This window comes from Cygnus olor, chromosome 3 (genome assembly GCF_009769625.2).
Source record: "Cygnus olor isolate bCygOlo1 chromosome 3, bCygOlo1.pri.v2, whole genome shotgun sequence".
In the NCBI taxonomy this organism is placed as follows: Eukaryota; Metazoa; Chordata; class Aves; order Anseriformes; family Anatidae; genus Cygnus; species Cygnus olor.
In genome coordinates, this window is record NC_049171.1 from 102960321 (window position 1) to 102983237 (window position 22917).

Below are 22917 nucleotides of genomic sequence, written 5' to 3' on the forward strand. Positions count from 1 at the left end.
GCTAAAGAAGGAGCCAGAAGGAAAGAATTATTTCTTTCTATAGGTTTTATTATGTAGAGAACTGAAATACTGATAGATGATGAGCAGAGAGGGAGAGAAAGAGCCAACAGAGTTCAACTGCACCTATTCCTTCATGGTCTTACAGTCTGTCTTGAAACTGAGGAAGGAGAAGAACAGCAACCAAAACAAACTAGAATGTACAAATAACTTTAAATAGAGGCTTTTCTTTCCCTAGTTATTTTGTACTTTGTTTAAAGTGGACATCTTATTACACAGATTTCACCTATTATTTTCCAGGGACAGAGACTCAAAACCCAGTGATGACTGAGTGTCACACATTTGACCTGTGGTCAGAATGATTTGGTCGAGATCATGTTGCTAAAGAAATCTTTAGATCTCATGAATGCATAAGAACATCTAGTTCCTTCCAGAATAAAGATCACAGAAGGACTTTGTGTAAAAACAAGTACAGTCCTACTGTAGCAGCAGTATTTTACTTGACATGACCAATGCAGAAGAGTACTAAGAAAGAGTCCCAGTGATGGAGCCACAGTTTTTCTGAATCCAGACTTGTTTGGATGTTTTGAAAGAGAAAATGAAATTGTCACATGGTTGCTGATTACATAGTGAGTGAATTGTTTCTAACTATGTGTGCTTGGGGAGATAGACTCTGCAGCTGGGAAATCCCCAACATGTGACTGGTACAGCTGTGTTTGATAGCATGATTAAGCTTTACTGCAGACCTGAGGATTTCACCGGGTTGCATCTGTACCTGTGGGTGTCTGCCTGTTGCAGCATTCAAGAAACTGCCAAATGTGTTTCAGAGTTTGCATCAGCATTTGAATGCCTGAGCTCCTTGAACTGTGCTAATCTTTTGCTGATAAAGCAATGAGGAAATAGAGTCCCAAGTGCAGGGAGGAAGAATGTTTCTCTTTAAGGGCGACTATGGTATCTTTAAGTCATCTGCATTTGTGCCATGCTGCCAAAGGGTATAAATAAATGGTTAGGAAAAGGAGAAGCTGGGACTTCTGCTTTTCTTCAAGCTATTTTTATGCTTATCCATCTGCATCTTGTTCCTGTGTTTTCTCCCCCTGTGGCATCTTGTCAGCAATCGAGATGGTGAGTTGTTTGGGATAGGAGCTCTTTGTTACTCATTGGTCCAGTGCCAAGGGTAACAGGACTTGATTCCCTGTGGGGTTTGTAGGATCTTCTGTAATACAGATTTGTGATTTCAACTAACGGTTCGTTGGGTGACTCATTCTGACCCTCTGCATTGTCTCCTGCGTCAAAGCATCAGGCAGTGTCCCACGTTCACATGGGAAAAGGGAGATAGATGCTGCTCCGTGGCTGAGCAGTGACCCCTAGCAGGGCTGCAAAGCAGGCATCCTGCTGCATGGCTGAAGGTGAGGATCACCGATAATTGCAAAACATCACCGTGATGACTTCACCAGTCTAATAGTCAGTCTTTTTCACAATTCTGCCACTCCCTGGAGATTTTCTAGCGTGCTGTAAGCTTCACTGTCTCTCTCAGTTATGCACTCATAGCACAGCCCAGCAGTGAGCTGTCAGCTCTGTGATGCTGCAAGAAACCATCGCGCCTTGGTTTTAGCATCCTGATGATACAGTCCCTTGGATACTGTGCTCTACTAAGAAATTATTCATATGGAACAGAATAATTCAGTTAGAAGGGATCTACAAAGACCATTGAATCTAACTGCCTGACCACACCAGGGCTCACCAAAAGTTAAAGCACATAAATGAGGGCACTGTCCAAATGCCTCTGGGACACTGACAGATGTGGGGCACAGCCACCTCTCTAGGAAGCCTGTCCCAGTGTCTGACCACCCTGAGGGTAAATACATTTTTCCTAATATCTGATTTAAATCTGATTTAGGGGGAAAAAATGCATTGAAGCACCATTTTACAAAGCCTTATATCTTATGAGGGGAAAAAAATGCATGATTTTTCACTGTAAAGTATGTGCAGGATGGTGTCCCTTGATAACACATTTAGCCTTTGCTTCTCAGATTTATCATATGTTTCTTTTAAATGTATGATGTCCTGGTAGAAGCTGTAACAGCTCTGGTCTTTCTCTTCCATCTCAACTCTGCTGATCGTGGGCTGGATTATACTGGTGCTGCTTCGATCATCCTGCCAAAGCCTTGCAAAACATTTAAAGCATGTTTTCCTCCTGAGGTGTGCTACCTTACGTATTCTGAGACCAAGTAGGGCTGACGTTTAGCAATTGTTTCAAAAGGTGAAATGGGGAAGATATTGCATGAGAGGGTTTGGGTCTAGCGTTTATTTTTATGCCTGCAATTTGTCACACATTATGGTGCAAATGTCTGTGGTGAAATGCTGTAGCATGTTAACCTTATCTTCCCTAATTGTAAATGTAAGTTTTGTTTGTTTACAAAATTTTACGGTTTTACTCAGGGTTGCTTGTGCTCAGTTTTACATTCTCAGTGGCAGAAAGTTGTACAAACCAATGCAATTTTTAAAAAATATAGAACTAGACTATTTATAGATTGCTATATTCCATATTCATACAACATTTTTTCTTTTTATATTTAAAATAATGACCCCTTTATGAGGCCTTTAGGGGTATGATACTTCAGAAATCTAAGTATTCTCTGCTGTCACTCATTTCGTAATGAAGAGCAACCTATGCCTTGGTCAATCTGATTAATTAGTCAAAGGTTAGTCAAATTAATTAGTCAAATATTTGATAGAGCATGTAGTAAAGATTAGCACAACAGCAAAAAAAAAGAAAAAAAAAAAGCAGCTATTATTATTCCTCCTGTTAGTTGCTTTCTAATTTTTGTATGCTTTTTATATATATTTGTCTGTGCTGTGTTTGAGGAAGTAATCAGGTAAAAGGTCAGAAAGGGTTTATGAAAGTGAATCATACACTGAATCACTGTACACGGGCAGTGTGTGTTCGGTGTATTTGGACTGTGCCTACCTTTATTAGTTTGTTAGCCACTAGACTGCAGAACCTGACTTAAAAGAGATTAATTGGGTTGCAAATCAGTTGAGTAGATATGTTGTTGCAATGTAGCTGTACGGACTTGAATGGAAAATTATATGGTTTATTTAAATTCCACAGATAAGCCATCATTCAGTGCTAATTTAGGCCACGTCCCCAGAATCGAGTTGGAATTGAGATGAAGAGATATTTGCGTGACAAAAGTGAGATGCAGGGAGCATGTGCGTTGCTGTCTGGTCATGAGATGGAGAATGCGCTCCCTTCCCAGTTTGCTGTGACTGTATGCAAGTGTTGTAGCCTAAGGACACGTTACCTCCCCAGATTTGTGTTAACATGCATAAAATGAGGTTGGGGCTGGGGACAGAGCCTCTGCAACAGCTGAAAAGAGCCCGGACAGCAGTCTCTGTCACACTTTCCTGCCCTTGGCACTAGGTATGGGAAAAGTGCCACAGCTGGAGTTGGGAGAGGGCAGGCAGGGAAAATCTGATGTAAACTAGCCACCAAAAATTGTAATCAGGATGGTGGAAGAGTCTGGTTGTTTTTTTGTTTTGTTTTGTTTTTTCATTTAAGTTGCCCAGGGCAAAGTTGACATATTTACGCACGTTGCAGCCTGCTTAGTCATGTGTCTAATGTGCCTTGTTCTCTGTGACCACCAGCTTATATAATGTAGAGGGATTTAACCAACCTCACATGCTTTACCACAGTGTGATAGGTCACTTGACAGTATGAGGAACACAATAAGGTAATTAGGAAGTCTTTTCTCTCTTCTCCCCACCTCCAAAATAGACAATTTCGTGCTTGTGGAAGGGTATCATGCTAGCGTTTCTGGGAAGTGACGCTTTCTCTTTATCCGCAGAAGAGATGCAACATGTACTGTTACACTGCAGGCTTTCATCATGCTGGCATGTCAACATCTCAATTCTCACTTGGAAATGCAACTTTTAGGGCTGAAAAAGCAGTTCAGGCCAGCTAAGGCACTTGTTCGTACACCTTCTGGATAAGACTAACAAACATTAAAGCCAGAGAATTCCCTGTAATGTCAGAGAGATGTACCAAGATATCAATACTGATGCCAATGTGAACCCTGATCTGCTAGAGGTGCTACCTTGTACTTGAGACAGCCAGTATCCTTCTCATAAATCACACAGTCCAAACCTTTAAAACTGGAAATAACAGCTCCATGTGCAGCTGTGGTGTAGGAAGGGGACTGCACAGGCAGGGTAAACCATCGCATGCCTGGGTACTGCTATTTGGAGCGGTGAGAGACGGTCATACTAGCAACACCTGTAAATTTACTTTAAAGCATTTGGAAACCAAATCCATGCTTAGGATCCTGTCTAGGAAAGTACCACAAAACTTCTGCATGGTACTTAACAGCTGAAAGCTAAGCAATTCCATTGATACATTTCTGGACTGAGGCCTCTGGTTTCTTCTAACAACGAGTATAATTGCAGCTCCTCTGACCTTTAGTTGGCTTAATGCAGGCATCCAGGCTTGAAAGTTGTACATTGTACTAAGGGAGTTCGAGTTTGGTTTTCTCTTACTACACCTACAAGTGGAATGCCAGTCTGATGTGCTCAGTAATGAAAATAAACACTGAGCAGAACAAATGGAAGCACTGTTGGACACAAGGGCTCAGTATAACTTTGGCATCATAAAAAAAAATCTTCAGGATGGCATTATAAGATTTTTATTTTTATGTTTTTTAAGCTGAAATAAATCTAACTATTTTTTAGCCTTTCCTCTTCAGGTGATGTAAGATTAATATATATGGAGCTGAACAGGTTTCATATGTTTTGAAGGGTATGTCTTCGGAATTACCCCAAAGCACATCTGTGGAGTATTGCCTCAGCAGACTAGACTCTAGACTTAGAGTACTGCTTCTAGCAGACCCTGTGTTTTCTGCAGCTAGAACAATGTTTTAAAACTTAATTTGGAATATGAACTGACAAAAGTGGGGAAAGAGTGAATGGCTCTGTAAAATGTCTGTAGTTACTTGCCGCTGAATATGCAGACGTTATGCAACTCAGGTTCTTAAAAATCATTTTCCCCTCCTCATAGGCACAGAGCTTATCTTTTATTGAGATCAAAATTTACAATATTCAAGGGAAAAATTAGGATTATTGACTCCCTCACCTTCCCCCCACCTTTTTTATAGTTATTTGCATAAATTCTCTTTCCCTATGACTGTATGCATGTTTCATAAGCAATTGTATCCAAGGAAAAGATTCAGGTGGATAAATGTGTGTATGTGTGTTTGAAGATTTCATTAATAACTGTCCAGGTAAGGCTTCCTGAAATCTGGAGTTTTTACTCATGCCCTTTATTTTACTTAACTCACGTTACAAAAATTGCGCTTTGAGAGATAGGCATGCTTGCCACCAATTCTGGGGGGGGGAAAAAAAAAAAAGGACACAGGTTTCTCGAATATTTGGACTAATGGACAATACTAAGTAATCCGGAGAATGGGGAAGCACATATGCAGAGGGAAAACAGCTGAGTCTGGGAACTAAAGCAAGAACCACAACGTGAGTGGAAAGCGTATCTTGGGTAAGTGAGGAGAAAAGCTGAGCAAGACCTCTTGGGGCAGCATCTCCCTTTACCAGCTGGGGGCACCTTTTAGCTGTCTCGTGTTTGATTCTTGCACAGCTGGGGAATATCAGACTGTAAAAGGAGTTGTTAGTATTATCTTGAAAGTCTAGCTTAATAATTTGTCAGTTCTGGTTTCTGCCTTCTCTCTGCGGGAGGCTTCTAGCCCTTCAGCTAGAGTATGAGTACTCAAACAGGCTGAGTGCCTGTATTTGGCACAGCTGAGAGGCTGAGCCTGTGATGAGGAGCACAGCCTGGAAGCAGTCAAAAGTCTCCCAAAACTGATCTGGCATTGATGAAGAAAGCTTCTGTGCTGTCAGCAGCAGAGCTGCTGAAGAAGGCTCCCGCTCCTCCCTGTGCCCCTGCCGTGTGCTGGTGAGCAGGATGGACGTGGGATGTGAGGATGGGGGAATGTCTTAAAATGATAAATTAACAGTACTTACTGAATCTAGTAGTTAAAGCTAATTATTATTTGTGAAATTGGTGGTAATTGAACCAGTTATTGTGTTAGAATAAACATCTGTGCCAGTGTCTTCTAACTGAAAAGACCTCCACAATGCTGAGTTTTGTCTAGGTGCTCAGGGTACAGGGTTAAGAGCTGAATACTTCAGATAGTGCCAAAGTTAAATGTGCTTCAGCAGCGATTAAAGATCAGGTTCAGCTTCCCCTGGGGCTGTGGATTCACGCGTACTTCCTTCTCATAGTAGTGTCATCCCCAAGCTGTTCCTTCTTGCTTGCTTCCCACCCTTACCTACGTATTGATTTGTCTCAGTAAACAGTTTGTGTGGATGTGCAGTGAATTAGATTGGGGAACTAATCCAATTCCTCTCTTTCTCCTCTCTTTTCGGGGGGGGGGGGGGGGGTGCGTTATTTTCCTCAATACACTTCAGCCTGTACCCATACCAGCAGTTTTCCTGGCACAAATAAGGCTGTGGTGTGAGGTGGGTATAAGCTGGAGGGAACAAAGTGTTAAAGCCAGGACTGTTGTTGAAAGAGATGTTTGTAAAAACACACCTTGTTTTGGTGCAGAGGAGCAAGAAAAAGGGTGTAACTGACTTCACCAGGCATTGCTGGCGATGTGGTTACATGTGGTTGCTTTTGGTCAGAACAGAGGCCCAGATCTGAGTGCCTGTGGACCTTCATTCAGATCCCTTTTTTTCTGTAGTGGGTTCAACAGAAATTTCACTGCCTCTGAACTCTAGAAGAGTGTTCTGTGCTAAACTGGAATGGATGTAAATTAATCCATTGATATGAGGGGAAAAAAAAAACAACACTGAAATATTCTGTATAGTACTGTTGTTCTTCAGTGCAGTCATCTTGTTGTCCTTTTCTCCATTGTGTCCTGGGCACTGCTGCAACAGGAGATGCAAATGGCCTTTCCTGCTGCACAGATATATATCCCTTCCAGGTTTCACCTCAAATCTGCCATTTCTTCTGGTGTAGATCATACCACTTGAGGACTTGGGCTGAAAGACAGCATAAGAAATTGGGAGAAACCTCTACGTTGAAGTCAATGACTTGACTCAGAAACCTAAATGAGATCAGAGTAGTGTTTTAGGTCTCTGGACCTAAATGATATTAAGGAATAAACAACAATAATCAGTCCCTATTTATTAATTTTATCTTTTTTTTATAAAAACTGTTTAGTCCTTTTTCTTGGGTTTACACAGCAAGGTTTTGGTAGCAGGGGGCTGCAGGGGTGGCCTCTGTGAGCAGAGCCCAGCAGCTGCCCCATGTCAGATCAGAGCCACCTCCAGCTGCTCCAAAAGGGACCAGCTGCTGGCCAGAGCCGAGCCAGGGAGCGACGCTGGTTGGGCCTCTGCGAGAGCAGATTGAAGAAGTGGAAAAAAAAAAACCTGCTGCACAACAGCAGCTGGGAGAGAGGAGTGAGAAGCAGCCCCACAGCCCCCAAGGTCAGTGCAGCAGGAGGGCAGGAGGTGCTCAAGGCACACAGCAGCAGTTCCCCTGCGGGCTGTGGAGAGGGCCCTGGTGGAGCAGGCTGTCCCCCTGCAGCCCATGGGTCCCACACGGAGCAGATCTCCACGCTGCAGCCCGTGGAGGAGCCCCCGGTGGAGCAGGTGGATGTGGCCTGGAGGAGGCTGAGGCCCATGGAGAGCCCCCGGCCCATGGAGAGCCCCTGCAGGATCAGGCCTGTCCTTATCTCAACCCTTGAGCCCTTTCCATTATATTTTCTTCCCTTTTTGTTTTGAGGAGGGGGAAGGGTAAAACCACCACATCCCTTCAGTTCTGTGCACGGTCTGTTAACAGGTCCATCGCTTGAAGTCTTTCTCTAGTTTTAACTCAGTTCTCAGCTGGACAACTTTTGCGTCAAAGTTGATGCCATTTTGCCTGAGTGGAAAAGCAAGGATCAACCTAATGGCTCAGCCTCTGCACTGACAGTGCTGTGCCTGTATGTTGGTGCTCCATCCACGTCCCAGGAAAATGATGTGCCACTCTTAGTTCTCACTTTGCCACACAGTACTCTATCTTCAGGTTGTTGGATTTCTCAACAACGTTGAAGCGATGAGTCTTCGCTGCCAAATGTAGCATTCCCAGTTGCTTACATTATACTGTCCTCTAGTGGTAAAACATTCTGCTTGCTGTCTGGTATCAAAAGCAGGGTCTTTTCAGGCACTTCCTTCTCTGTTATTCACATTTTAATGTTGATCTTCAGGCACCGTCTTGCTTTGTGGCGGTTACTTAATGATGAAGTTCATAATTCAGTTTCAAGGTTTAGCTTTAGGGTTTTTTTTTGTTTGGTTGGTTTGCACTGCCTCAGCCATTCTTCTACACCATTCCTTGAACTTGCAAGTGGAAGAATATTTGGAAAAGTACAAATCAAAGACAAGAGAGCTGAGTTATCACTCTATTTCAAGTGTAAGATTTTGGTGAAACTTTTGATGTCATTTTTCTCTACTACTTTTGTACAGTGAGGGGATTAACAGTAATAGCTACTTCATCAGGGTATTTGAGGACTGTCGACAAAAACAAGGTCTTAAATGCAACTGATTTTCAATGTAAAAAACAGTAATGCATTATCTCGTACAGTAGGCCCCAACCACTATGAGAGAATCCTGGTTTTGAGGTGGTATATTTTTATCTATGTTTACATAACATCACAGTGAGCTCTTACCATATGTAGATCATAAGATTTAAGCTTTTTTTTCCCACCATGAGTTCTTACCTAATGTAACAAACTTCAAAAAGAGGTGGAAGCCAAGGCAAAAACAAAAAACATTTTAAATGTTCTTTACTTTTTATGAAGTATATTAGGATTTATTTTGTTAATACATCTGGATCTACATTATTAAATCATTAGGTCAACAAGTGATTAAACACTAACCTTTAAATAATAAAAAATCTTTTTTTTTTAAATAACCAAAAAGTAGTCATAATTTCAAGTTTCTGGTGTCCAATTAAGTGTAATGATACATGATATACAGGACTAGGTGGAAATTCCACCAATTACCCTGTTAATAAATAATAACTCTTCTAACCGAACACAATTCACATGCATTTTTCTGCACTCTTCTACAGGAATAGGTGTAGAAAGAAAGAAAGAAACTTTGGAGAAACCAAGTACCAACTCCAGTCAACATCACTTCGCCCCCCAGAGCTGTAATCTGAGGGACTTTTCATCTCCAGAGTACAGCAATTAGGTAAGATTTAATGATGAGTCCAGAAAGATAACATGGTGCCTTCATGTAAAGGAAAAATCTGTATTCAGGTTGGAGTTGTGCAATTACGCTGTTAACTCTTGAAAAAAAAAAAAATCACTTATAGCCCACTTTCTGGAAGGAGCCACTGCTGACTAGTGATCACAGCTCAGAGCAATCCAGTTTTGCATGTTTAACCATGAGCACTAATTGCCCAGTGGCCATCAGGACAGATCACTAGGAACACAGTTGCTATTTGCCCATCACTTAACTAAATTAAATCCACCTGTAGACAAAGCTGGCCCCAGGCAGGCACATTCTGAACAGCCTGATGAACTGCAGGACCTTTACCTGGGTGCTGGTGCCAGGCTTGGAATACGATGTGACTTTGTGCTTCATTACCAAATTGTTATCTGACAAGACCAAGTCATTGCTACAGTGTTCTTCTAGCATATAACAGACGGGTTCTTAAAATGGACACTGGATTTTTTGTCTACTAATGTCTGACTGTTGTTAATGTGGCTTTCTTTCTATGAACAGGCAAAAAGCTTGGGATTTGCCTTTAAATGCTTTGAAGCAATGCTTTGCTTCTCTAGGCAAAAACTATTATGACACTGCTATTCAAGGCTTGGCAGGTGGACAAATCCTCGAGTTATGTCATTATGTCACAGCTGGACAGTTAATTTAACACTGCCCAAAGCCAGTTTGGGAAGTGGCACATATACTAGGTGAGCTATAGCTTGATGTGTTCCAAAGTAGTGCTAAAAAGGCATCAGTGAAGGCTTTGCTGTGGAGAAAATAGGAGCAATGGAACTTCTGTGGTTTGTCAGACAAACCACACTCTTCTGTGCCTGTGCCCTGTACTAAATTGCCACTTGCTTGGGTAGCTTGCTTTGGATTCAGCACAGCTTTCTGACATACAGGTTTTTGAGACACTAAAGCATTGCTTAAACATACATGGTCCACCACCACACCAGGCCCTGCTGTTAGCTAACAATGTTAGTTCAATTAAACATCCCTCCCCAGTCTGGTCAAGGCATGAGACCTGCTGACAACTGATTTGCTGCTGTTAACGGCACTTGAAATGGCACTGTGCATCTCAGGTCAGTGCCATGGACCTGCATAACTGAGCTGTGAATAATGCTCACCGACAGCTGATAATGTTTGATCACTTACAAACATGTGACGTTAATGAAGCCAATAGTCCTCGCTTACATTGTCAGCAGGGAGAATATAGTCATAGAATCATTCAGGTTGGAAAAGACCTTTAAGATCATCTAGTCCAACCCTTAAGCAAGTACTAAAGTCCACAACTAAACCATGCTACTAAATTCTTTATCTACACGTTTCTTGAAGACCTCCAGGGATGGTGACTCAACCACTTCCCTGGGCAGCCTACTCCAATGCTGCACAACCCTTTCAGTAAATAATTTTCTCCTAATATTCAACATAAGCTCTTCAGTATAGTATTCTGAATTGCCTTTAAGGGGCTGCTGATTAGGGATGCCACATGGTTACCATGTTAGATACCTACGGTTAGACAGTGTCATCAGCCCTACCTTACAGCAATTCCAAGATACATCCTCTTTTAAAAAAAAGAAAATCCAAATAAAAACTAGGTCTACTGCACATCTAATAGTTCTCCAACTGTCACCTATTCTGCCTTGTTTAGATACCCCCTTTAAAAATACATGCAAGGTTTTGATAAAATATTTAAAGAACTAGATTCTCGTCCAAAGGTTATTAGTAAAAATACTGCACTTGATGCCCAGAACCTGAGATTCTGATTTCAGCTTTTGATTTCTATTTCTATGGATCCATTGCTTCAATGGAATCCCTCTGGCTTTCCAGTGAGATCAAATATGGTCTAAAATCATAAGGGAAAACTATTTGCTATAATTTTCCAGTCACTTAGGTATATTGAGAAATCTCTGAATATATTGATTTAAAGCCTTCCTGAAAGTAGATTCTAGTGATGTTAGCCACTAAAATCAAGCCCAAGGGGCAACTGGTAGTTAAGAAATGTTTTTATTTAATTCAAGCACAGAATTAATGTTGATCAAAGTTATGCCAAGCAATTTTTACTGAGCAGCAGTAAGAAGTGCCTTGTGGACTTTTTTTTTTAACTTCTGTAGTAGTAGTAGCAGCAGCACAGTTGAAAAGCCTTGCAAGGAAATGCACAATAGAGTGAAATATTTTATCAGAAGGCTCAGTACAAGGCTTCAGTCTCCTTCTGTGTTTTTTGTATATTAGGATTATCTCTATCGCAGCTTGATATGCTGTTCACCTTGTATGAAAAATCCACCACACATGTATATAAGATAAAAAAGGAACCAATTTTACAGAAAGGAAATCCAAGAGTCAAAGGAGTTTGTCTTTGACACGACATATGCAAATATGAAAGGCTACTTGTTCAAAAAGTAAGTTACACCGCAGAGCATAAAAATCCCTAAGAGCCAGCACTGTACACAGGTCAAGTGTAGTAGCTGAATTATTTGCTTTCTCAATTAGTGTATTTCTAAGTGTCCAGTATTTCTGAAGACACCCACATGGGATTGGGGTACTGCAGGAAGGAGTGAGTTAGAACAATCACCGACTTCTGATCTAATTAATACAAAAGACTGTCTCCACCTTCTGTCCTCACAGCTGTATGAAACATTCAGAGACAAGTAAGAAAACATGGACTCTTTGGGTTTTGTTTGTTTGTTTTCCCCTGTTTGAATCATAGAATCATAGAATATCCCGAGTTGGAAGGGACCCATAAGGATCATCAAGGCCAACTCCTGGCACCGCACAGGTCTGCCCAAAAGTTTAGACCATGTGACTAAGTGCACAGTCCAATCGCTTCTTAAATTCAGACAGGCTTGATGCAGTGACTACTTCACTGGGGAGCCTGTTCCAGTGTGCAACCACCCTCTTGGTGAAGAACCTCTTCCTGATGTCCAGCCTAAACTTCCCCTGCCTCAGCTTAACACCGTTCCCATGGGTCCTGTCACTGGTGATAACAGAGAATAGGTCACCTGCCTCTCCACTCCCTCTCGTGAGGAAGTTGTAGACTGCGATGAGGTCCCCCCTCAGCCTCCTCTTCTCCAGGCTGAACAGGCCCAGTGACCTCAGCCACTCCTCATACGTCTTACCCTCTAGGCCCTTCACCACCTTCGTCGCCCTCCTCTGGACACTCTCCAACAGTTTAATGTCCTTTTTGTACTGTGGTGCCCAGAACTGCACACAGTACTCGAGGTGAGGCCGCACCAGCGCAGAGTAGAGCGGGACAATCACTTCCCTCGACCGACTAGCAGTGCTGTGTTTGATGCACCCCAGGATAGGGTTGGCCCTCCTGGCTGCCAGGGCACACGGCTGGCTCATATTCAACTTGCTGTCAACCACAACCCCCAGATCCCTCTCTGCAGGGCTGCGCTCCAGCGTCTCGTCGCCCAGTCTGTACGTATAGCCAGGGTTGCCCCGTCACAGGTGCAGGACCCAGCACTTGCTTTTGTTAAACTTCATGCGGTTGGTGATCGCCCAGCTCTCCAATCTATCCAGATCTCTCTGCAAGGCCTTTCCACCCTCATCCGAGTCCACAACTCCTCCAAGTTTGGTGTTGTCGGCAAATTTGCTCAGAACACCTTCTAGTCCTACATCCACATCATTTATAAAGACATTGAAGAGGACTGGCCCTAAAATGGAGCCTTGAGGGACCCCACTAGTGACCATCCGCCAGCCAGATGTGGCCCCGTTTACCACAAACCTTTGAGCCCTGCCCGTCAGCCAATTGCTCACCCATCGTATCATGGTTTTGTTTAGCTGTATGCTGGACATTTTGTCCCGTAGGATCCTATGGGAAACTGTGTCAAAGGCTTTGCTGAAGTCCAAAAAGATCACATCAGCTGGTTTCCCTTGATCGACTGGATGGGTGATCTTATCATAAAAGGAAATCAAATTTGTTATGCAGGACCTACCCCTCATGAACCCATGTTGGCTGGGACCAATGACTGCATTGTCCCCCAGGTGCGCTTCAATAACTTCAAGGATCATCCTCTCCATAATCTTACCAGGCACTGACATGAGACTGACAGGCCAGTAATTGCTAGAGTCTTCTTTCTTACCCTTCTTGAAAATTGGCACAACATTTGCCAGCTTCCAGTCCAATGGGACCTCACAGATTCCCAAGATCGTTGAAAAATAATTGAGAGAGGTCCCGCAATGACGTCTGCCAGCTCTTTAAGCACCCTGGGATGAATCCCATCCGGACCCATGGACTTGTATGGATCCAGGTGGAACAGCAAATCCCGCACACGTTCAGGGTCGGTTGGGAGTTTGTCATTCCCACCGTCATGGTCCTCCAGCTCAGGGTACCCTGGGTCCCGAAGCCCATCATCAGCGTTGAAGACAGAGGTGAAGAAGGCATTAAACGTCTCTGCTTTGCCTATGTCATTGTCTGTGAGGAGACCCTCCCCATCTAGTAGTGGACTTATGTTTTCTTTGGTTCTCCTTTTTCTGTTCACATATCTAAAAAAAATCTTTTTTATTGTCTCCCACAGACATGGCCAGCTTCAACTCTAGTTGGGCTTTGGCCACACGAATTTTCTCCCTACAAACACGAACAGCATCCCTGTATTCCTTCATCGTCGCCTGACCCTCCTTCCAGCAGCCGTACACTTTGTTTTTTCGCCTAAGCTCCAGTAGAAGATCCCTGGTCAGCCAGGCCGGCCTTCTGCCCTGCTTGCCTGACTTCCGATATTTTGGAATCGCCTGATCTTGAGCTTTTAGGAGGCAGTGCTTAAAGATGGACCAGCACTGATGGACACCAATGCCTTCAAAAGCAGTTTCCCAGGGGACCTTGCTGACTAGTTCCCTGAGCAGCCTGAAGTCTGCTTTCCCCACATCCAGGGCTGAAGTTTTGGTGGCAGTTTTCCTTCTGTCACCATAAATTCTAAACTCAACCACTTCAGGGTCACTATGACTGAGACGGCCGCCAATTGCCACGTCTCCCACAAGACCCTCTCTGTTCTCCAGCAACAGATCTAGGAGGGAGCCTTTCCTAGTTGGCTCAGTTAGCATCTGCACCAAGAAGTTATCATCTAGGTGCTTTATGAACCTCCTGGACTTGCTCGTGTCAGCCATGTGGTGATCCCAGTTGACATCTGGCAAGTTAAAATCCCCCATTAGGACGAGGGGAGCCGATCTCGAGGCACCTCTTAGTTCTCCAAAGAATAATTCATCAGCGTTGTCGTCCTGGCCAGGTGGTCTGTAATAGACTCCCACAACAACATCCCCTTTATTTGTTCATCCCTTAACCCTTACCCAGAGGCTCTCAACTTTGCCATCGCCAACTTGAAGTTCCACACAGTCCAGCCCATCCTTCACATACATCGCCACCCCACCACCTCGCCTACCCTGCCTGTCCCTCCTGAAGAGCCTGTAACCAACTATTGCAACACACCAGCCACAGGACTCATCCCAGACTCAATGCCAGTATGTATTCAGGGTATACACCACCTCTAGTAAGACCGGGATTGCTGAAAACAAAGTAAAATAAGAACAACACACATCATCCCCAGCTCCCCCAACTGCAATACTGAAGCAACAATATAAAGAAACATGATGCAAATCCATGTCTACTAGAAAAAGGCTCCGCCCTTACCTTTTAAGAACCAGGAGCTGTGTACTTACAACTAACAGGATGGGCTTGTCATCTGCGTTACCAGAGTTCTGCAGGGTCCTTCTTGCAGCAGGACAGGTCTCCTGCTCAACATTTGTCCAGAGTGCTCATCTTGAGAAGGTGGAGGCAGTCCTGCAAAAAAACTAAACATCTGTACGTACTCATCCCTGGCACAAGTTCTACTCCATTCTTCTGATGTTGCTGCTTCACAGATACGCTAGTACAGGTCAAGTTCAGGAGCTAAAAGGTTTAACAATGAGCAGGCAAACACACACAGGTCTTTGGAATGTAAAAATCATCTCCCTGCCCAAAGGTCAAAGATTCACTCCCTCCAGAGGGCATACTGTTGTTGTAAGTCTCATGACAGTGCTCTTACAAACAGTGCATGGCACTGCTCACACTGCAAGGCAGCTAGCAAAAGAAATACCTCAATATGCAAAGGAAAAAAAATCAAGACAGCCTGAAACTTCTGAACTGTTTTATTGCTTTGTGATTTTCAGTTGTACTTTGACACAATGTACTTCGGAATAAATTGGCGCCTACTACATAATTTAAAAACTTAATATCTTACAGCTCATATATTGGTACTATAGAGAAAACCCAGAGATTTGTCATTTTGACCCAAGATTAAAAGAAAGATAAAATATTTACACCCTTTATTGTTGGCAAGTAAACATTCATTGTGGAAGGCCCTTAAAAACAGTGAACAAAAAATATCAACCTAAGTGCCCTCCAAAAATATATAAAAACACTATCAGGTAACTCACTCCTTTCTTAAACTAGACTTTTTTTTTGCGCTTTGGCACTTTTAGTGTCCAAGTGCACAGTAACTCCCTCATCTCGTTACTTAAGGAAAAAATGAACGTGCTTCAGGTGAAAAGAGAGGAGAGATTCCCACACACCATCCTCCACTCCCACACAAACAGTATTTTCATCAAAAAAGTGACGCTGCTTCAGGATTTAGCACATACCAAGGAGTTTATAAATACTAAAGCTTTTTTTTTTTATAAGAATCTTTTTGAATAAATAAATGACAGTTGGTAATAGAGAGCTACATTTGCTTTGGTGATCAGTTATCTATATGCAGCATAAGTTATCTTCATAAGGCAAGCAATGAGATAGCAGACGTGAAGTCCCTGAGGATCAGCAACTCTGTGAAACAAACACGTTGAACAATGTGTGTAGACAGCCTGGAAAACAATCAGTCCCAAGGCATCTGCTTTTTGATCTCCAAGCACAGCTGCAGACCACACAATGAATTATTTCTATCTCTCTTCTGTAAGCAGGAATTCGTAAAAAAAAATCAGAATACTTAGTAGGCAGTGGTGGGGAATTAGTTCTTCTAATGTTGGACCAAGTGCTCCATCTTGTGTTAGTCTTCAGTATTCAGAGAAAGCCTTTCACTCCCTCCTTGATAATTGCTGGTTGGGCAGAACAGCTTGTAACTTCTGCCTATGAACTACTGTTGTCCATGGTGCCATATGATGGCTGCTCCTTTTGGGCAAGCATCGTCCTTTCTGTAGAATGAGGATGCAAAACTCGGGGGATGTACATCTGAAATCACAAGCGTTAAGGATTTTACTAGTCTCTCAGACCATAACGTTGGGATAATTTACCCAGGATAATTTTTCCCCTTGCCATTCTTCTTTTCATCCATTTTCCCATTCTTCAGCTTAACACCCGAGGCCTTTTGCACGCTACAGGAGGCTTCCTGGTGCACCTCTCACCTGTACACACACAGCTTGTAGATGTGGCACAAAGACCTCTATTTCTACTTCAGTCCTACAGCCTTTTTAGTGACAAGGCAAAGACCTGCTATACATGTCACAACTTTCAAAGTCACAAAGCAGTGGCAATTGACTACATTTGGCTGCTGTCCAGATGTCAGGTACTGTCTGGTGTAAGGCCCAGAACAGCATTTAGTGCTGCTGGAAGTAGCATATCTCAACTACTCCTAAAACTTCAGCTGAAGGTACTTCTGGAACACCACCTGGGAACAGTCAAGGAGCCCAGCTGCAGAACTCACTGGTCCCACCAACATACGGAAGTCCTACAGTCCATTCAAACTAGTATGTCCTACACAAGCTCTTTGGCAAGCAGGGTGAGAAGTTAGGCTTTTCTGAGAAATGTAAGAGAATATTAGTAACTCTTAACTTCTTACAGAAGACGCTGGGATGGTTCGTACATCTGTGTTGTTTCCGCTTTCGCACTGCACGTCTTCTATCTGTAACCAGTAACGTGGGGGAAAGGGAGAGAGACAATATCAAACTGGTAAGTTAAAACAGTATTAAGAGATGGTAAGCACTTGAAAACCCGCAGAAAGAAATCACTGGGCAGTGCTGGTGCTCTAATGTACAGTTACAATGAACTCGCCTCCAATCTTTTTCCATACTGCTCTTTCTCTTAGATTTGGTTCCTGCTGAAACTGGCACACTTTCCACTGTGCCAAGTAATCTGCCTCTAATGATCAGCCCTTTTTAGTCATCTTACTGGAATTAATGTTTGTGGACAGCCATCGCTACTGTCAAGGCAAGAAACACCCCAACATGACTAGCTGGTGCTACATCAAATACATAGGCAGGTGCTGAAAGGTGTAAGGTATCCACCACTTACCTTATAATTCAGTGGGCTCAGATGCTTGAAACAGCCAAAACAAGAATAAGCCACGCAAATAGCGATTGTGATGTTGACAACCAGGAAGGTAAACATGCTTGTAGGTGCTTTAAAGCCTAGAAAAATATCCAGAAAATATAATATAAAAATACAGAGCAAGAAAAAAAAAAACTCACTCTTATTTGTCTTCCTCATTTTCACAGAAGCCTCATGTTTCCTCCTTGGAGGACTGGGCAAGCCACTTCCCACCTCAACTAGGAGAAGCTGCTTAAGCACAAAGCCTGCTGACTGCTAAAACTGATAAATGAGTTATTTCCCCCCCCCCCCTTTTTTTTTTTTTTTTAAAGAGGCTAAGGCAGGCAGCTGCAAATCTTGAATGCTAAACAAAGCTCGCAGATCCTTCTTCTCCTCCCTCATTTATCCTGGACCCACTTCTAAGATGCTTTTAATTAATGATCTGTGAAATGTAATAGGTAGAGTCCATTTATTAAATAGGATGGTGGTACCAAACCAGAGGGCTTGCAAACACCTCAAAGGGGAAAAAAATGACCTTTACAGATTAAAAGTTGTTCCTCCACTACCTCCCAGGGAAAAACATATATATATGGATAACATGACTGTAGCTTCTCAGAGTAAGAACCGGTGAGAAAAAGTTAACCCAGCTGTTTCTAAACTTCTTTGGCCAAAACAAGCAATAACAATCCTCTTTTCTGTGTGTGTTTGTGTTAACCCCAGCATATGTAGTGACACAGAACAGACAAGTTTACTGTTTAGTAGGTTATATGAACAGATCTGTGCAGATCTATTTGAGAGGAGGAATAAAAAAACAAAGTACATGTTGCTGTTCAAGCAAGGGAAATGAAAGAACTTCCCTATGGATATTCTGGAATCTCCTTTAGAAGGAGTTGGTTTTCTAAGCATAGGTTACATCACTCTTTAACCAGCTGTTGAGGAACATCTGCATCAAAGCCAATGTATGGAGTGAGCCACAAGGCAAACAGCAGACATCAGGGGAGAAGTCTCCACAAATCAGTTTTCCCCTGCCCTGCATCCTCAGCACTCATCGCTGCCAACACCTCTAGAGAACCATGGGACTTAGGTGCCCATCCCAGGAGACAGGCTGAACTGCTGATACTACTGTTGTCCTCTGCCGTGAGGGACACAGCAGTGTTTTAGGTGTCTGATGGATAAACGGCACGAGGCTGAGGAAGAAGATAGTAGCTGAGGAGGAAATAGATGACACTGGCGCAGCCTGTCTGCATGCAGTACTGTGAGCAGTCAAGCGATATTTGATCCTGACTCAGAACTGGGATAGAAGTCTTTCTAGCCTTACATTTCTGTGAGTGAGAAAATAGAGTATCGCTGTACTCTGCATCTATAACGCCCATCACTGCACCAGGCAAACTACACAAGTCATTGATTAAGCAATAAAACTTTACACACACAGTGATTTATTTTGCAGATAAGGAAGCACTCTTCCCCCTCCTTCCTTCCCCTTGGCACAAGGAATAGCAATTAAATCAAAACGTCAAGGTCCTGCCTCTCATCCTCACACCACTTGTCAGTGCACAAGGCTGTCCAATCAAGGCATTGAAGAATATCCAGTTAAACAATAATTCTATACTAAACCAAGCCAAACATAGTAATGGAAAATACAGATTGGGTTAAGTTCCACAGCAAATGATGGTCTTGCCGCAGAACCAGGAAATATAAGGATTTCATTTTTACTACACCAGGGTTTCCTTCATAACAATTAGAGACACGTCAACTGCTGCATGTTTGTTTTTTTCTAAAGCATGCTCTCAAAATTCTGCTGTTATTTTAGAGGACATGAATTTGTTCGTCATCCCAGTTGCAGAGAGAGATCTCAAAACAAAGGAGAAAATCTCCCAAGCATATAATTACCACAGTGACACCTGCTCAACTCCAAAGATAGCCTGAAGCCATAGTTTTGAGTGCCTCTTAAATCCACTGGGAACTCCCCAAAGTTAAAAAATATACTGTTGGCAGACTGTCATTTATCTATAAGTACGCTGGAAAAGCACGATGCAAACATACTTTGTCATCAGTGCTGTGAGAACAGAGAAGGTAAAATACAGTTAGATTCCAAGAGCTCCCTTCCCAAGAAGGGAAACTTAATTCCCTCAAGCATCACCAACATTCCTGTTCCATGACGAGTGCTTCCTCCTACATCATGAGTAAAAAGCTGTAAGCTATCACGTACCTTTTCTGATGCCAAAGCTGTTAGTATACTGCAGCCAATACTAATAATGCCAAGTATTTGCAAAATAAAGAACATCTGCGTATTTAAAATGAATTACACAAAACCATGAGTTTTTGAATCACAGTATGGGGAGGAGAGTCACTATCTCACTGCAGTCTTCCGTATAAAGTTTGACACATGATGCAGAACAAAGGCCTTAGTAGCATTAGCCAACATTTTAAGAATTTTTTCCTAACCAACAGTTGTACAACAGAAGTAATAGCCAATTCACTCAGGCAAATTCAACTTACATACAGACTGCACAAATGTGTGTAGTGAAGCCAGAGACCATCTACTAACAATAATTCTGAACAGACTTTTCTTTAACGTTGGTGTGTTTATTTTTATTTGTTTGTTTTTAAATACTGTCACTCTACAGTCCAATTGGCCAATTCAAACTCTGCAGATTTAGGGAACACAACTTCCTGTAAAGTGAAAAAACTGAATGGAACGTAATATTTCCAGTTAACACATCAGCCATCTATGCCTTCTTCAGAGCATCTTATGCAAACTTGTATAAGCTGCAAATATTGCATACCTCGGTGCAACAGGTAACCCCCATGACTTCCCATTTACAGAGGCAAAAAGAGAAGCCCATAACGCCTATGGAACTTCACATTTCACGTGTAAGAAAGATGTCAAGAGAAGTAAGACTGCTCTCAGTGAAAAAAGGTAAAGCTTACCCAGTCGCAAAAATGAGAAAAAATAGAGCCATAAAAGGCAGAGAATTGGAGCTGCAAGAGCCTGGTTCACTGCTGCAAAGTGCATCTTCTTTTCCAGCTTGGCAGGGAGATATGCATAGTAAAGGTTGTAGCGGTCAACCATGTGCTTCAGGAGTATATATATTAACCCTGGGAGGAAAAAAGGAAGAGCCAAGGAGAGGTTGTTGAAGACTTGATAAAAGCAGCAATCCTGTGAGATCTATACCAACAAAGCGACTGAAGATCCAGATACTAATGGTGGATACAGCCCAAATATGAATGGAGTACAGCTTCATGAGAGCATTCTGCTTCTACGGTAGTTCATGGGGCAGGGCCAACATCCCCAGGGTTTCACTATCCTTCCCCTTCTCCTCACGCTTCTCTGTGGCACCACTTGTACCCCCAGAGTAGACTCCGAGTTCCTCTCTAGTGCTGGCACATTGGGCCAATCTGTTTGGGTAGGCTTGGTAACTCCCTCACTGCAGTATGGGTAAAGAAGAAAAGTCTAGCAATGGCTTTGTCTTTCCCCCTGAGCCTTCAATAAATCCACGACTGGATTTCAAGTCAGCTTTTGTCCTTCCCCGACCCGTCCCGCACAGCAAGGCGGCCTGTGACTTGGAGACCTTCTCCAGGCCCTACAGAAGGACTGCAGCTCTAACTACACTACAGGGCAGCTGCACTCTACCCACATACCCTGAACTAATTAGCTGGTTGTCTAAGCCAGCGCATCAAGCAGAGTACAGCATTTCCTTTCCTGTCAGAGGATAGGTATGGCATTCACCAAGACGTCGTCTCAGACAAAGTGGCTAGGACATCATTAGGTCACATCCCTAGGGTCAAGACCACGGAGCATGCAGGTGATGGCCACAGCCCCTTTTCTCATTCAGGGCATGGAATTTTAGATAAATGGTTTGCAACACAGTAGAGCTGCAGCAGTGAAAAGGACAGGTAGTTTTCCAGCCTCTTACTACTGTATCAACATACTTCTTTTTGTGCTTATTTTACATACTTCACTCAAACTTTAAGACAAATGTTATTGCAAACGTGCCTAAAGGATTTGGGGATCAGAATGTCTCAAGTCAAGCTTGGCTGCTTAAGATGGACCTCCAGATACCTTATGCAGCCTGCTTCTCCTAGACCTCAAGAACCAGAGATAAAAATAATCCCCTCACACCCAAACCTAACTCCTATGCTTAACTACTAAAAACCACCACCAGAGCTAATTAAGACAACACTCAAAAATAAAATCAGCATTTAATATTCAAATACAGTTTCAACTTCTAAATGCAGCGCAAGAACTAATTCACCATCTTCTGTCCTATTTTTCCCCACAGGAAGGGATGAAAAGTTTAAAGTCCTAAGGATCATCAGCATCTGAACTGTACCAAGAACCTAGAATTGGGCCTTCCTAACTCCCACTTGGCTCAATCTCACTCACGATGTCCACAGCTCATTGGAGAACTTACCGAATGGGACAATGATGGGACACGTAATGCTATAGGCCATGACGACAGTGAACACACACAACATCCATGCGTACATCGCTCCAAATTCATATTCAAATGCTTGTTGCTAGGAAGGAAAAACAAAACACTTAAATCTCTCGTGTCACCTATCAATTTGTTAGGAGTTACGACAGATTCACTAAAGCAAGTTCACCTTCTCTTATTCTCTCCCTTTGAGAGATCAGTTATTTCCCTGAGAGGTACAAACAACACTTATGTATAAGTATCGTGTGTTTTAAACAGGTACACTCACAAAACATGTTACTACTTCCGTAGCCTTAAAAAAAAATTCCTCAAGGGTAAGTGTTTTCACCTACAAGAAGCAACTATTAAAGCCACAAAGTAGGAAGTAATTGGGCCAAACACAGAACCTTCATCTCACTGCATCTCTCATTGAATCTGTATACTGTTCCTTTTGCTGGTTTTCACACCAGGGAAAGCTCAAGATGTCGAAGCTTTGGTATGGTTGGTACTCCCGTTTTTTTCTAATGCTTACCTGAACCTCTTGGAATGGGAAAAAAAAATCTATACATATCAGTTCAACCACAACAAGGTGTAACATGCAACAGTTAACAAAAGCAAATGTTTAACATGATTATTTTAAAATGGACACTCCCTCCCCCCCCCCGAAAAAAAAAGAAAAAAAGGAATGGGGGCAGCTGTATACAGGCTTAAGTTCGTATTCCAACAGCTTGAATGTCAAGCTGCAAGACAAAATGTCATCTGAAAGTTAAAGTTCAGTGCTTGAAATTAGACGGTAAGCATTAATCTGAATGCACATCTAACAAAATAAAATCAAATTGCACATGCTTGATGGCTGACAGAAGAAACTAACTGTGGACAGATCCAAATTTTAAAAACCCTACAATTTAGAGTATAAGATAGCATCAGAATTCTACTAAAAAAATCCAAATCATAAAAATCTGACTTGGAGCTACA

General features: G+C 42.6%; 1 protein-coding gene across 4 annotated transcripts in view; it reads right to left on the reverse strand.

The window, feature by feature from the left end:
* Nucleotides 1-15361: 15361 nt before the first annotated feature.
* Nucleotides 15362-22917, reverse strand: part of TMEM63A (transmembrane protein 63A) — a 29688-nt gene continuing 22132 nt past the window's right edge. For all 4 annotated transcript variants that reach the window (XM_040552379.1, XM_040552377.1, XM_040552378.1 and 1 more), the window contains exons 20-24: nt 21940-22045; nt 20456-20623; nt 17510-17625; nt 17058-17120; nt 15362-16450 (exon numbers count right to left, since the gene is read on the reverse strand). In XM_040552379.1, coding sequence (XP_040408313.1) covers nt 16349-16450; nt 17058-17120; nt 17510-17625; nt 20456-20623; nt 21940-22045 — 555 coding nt within the window. In that variant the 3' untranslated portion in view covers nt 15362-16348. The remainder of the gene's footprint in view (nt 16451-17057; nt 17121-17509; nt 17626-20455; nt 20624-21939; nt 22046-22917) is intronic.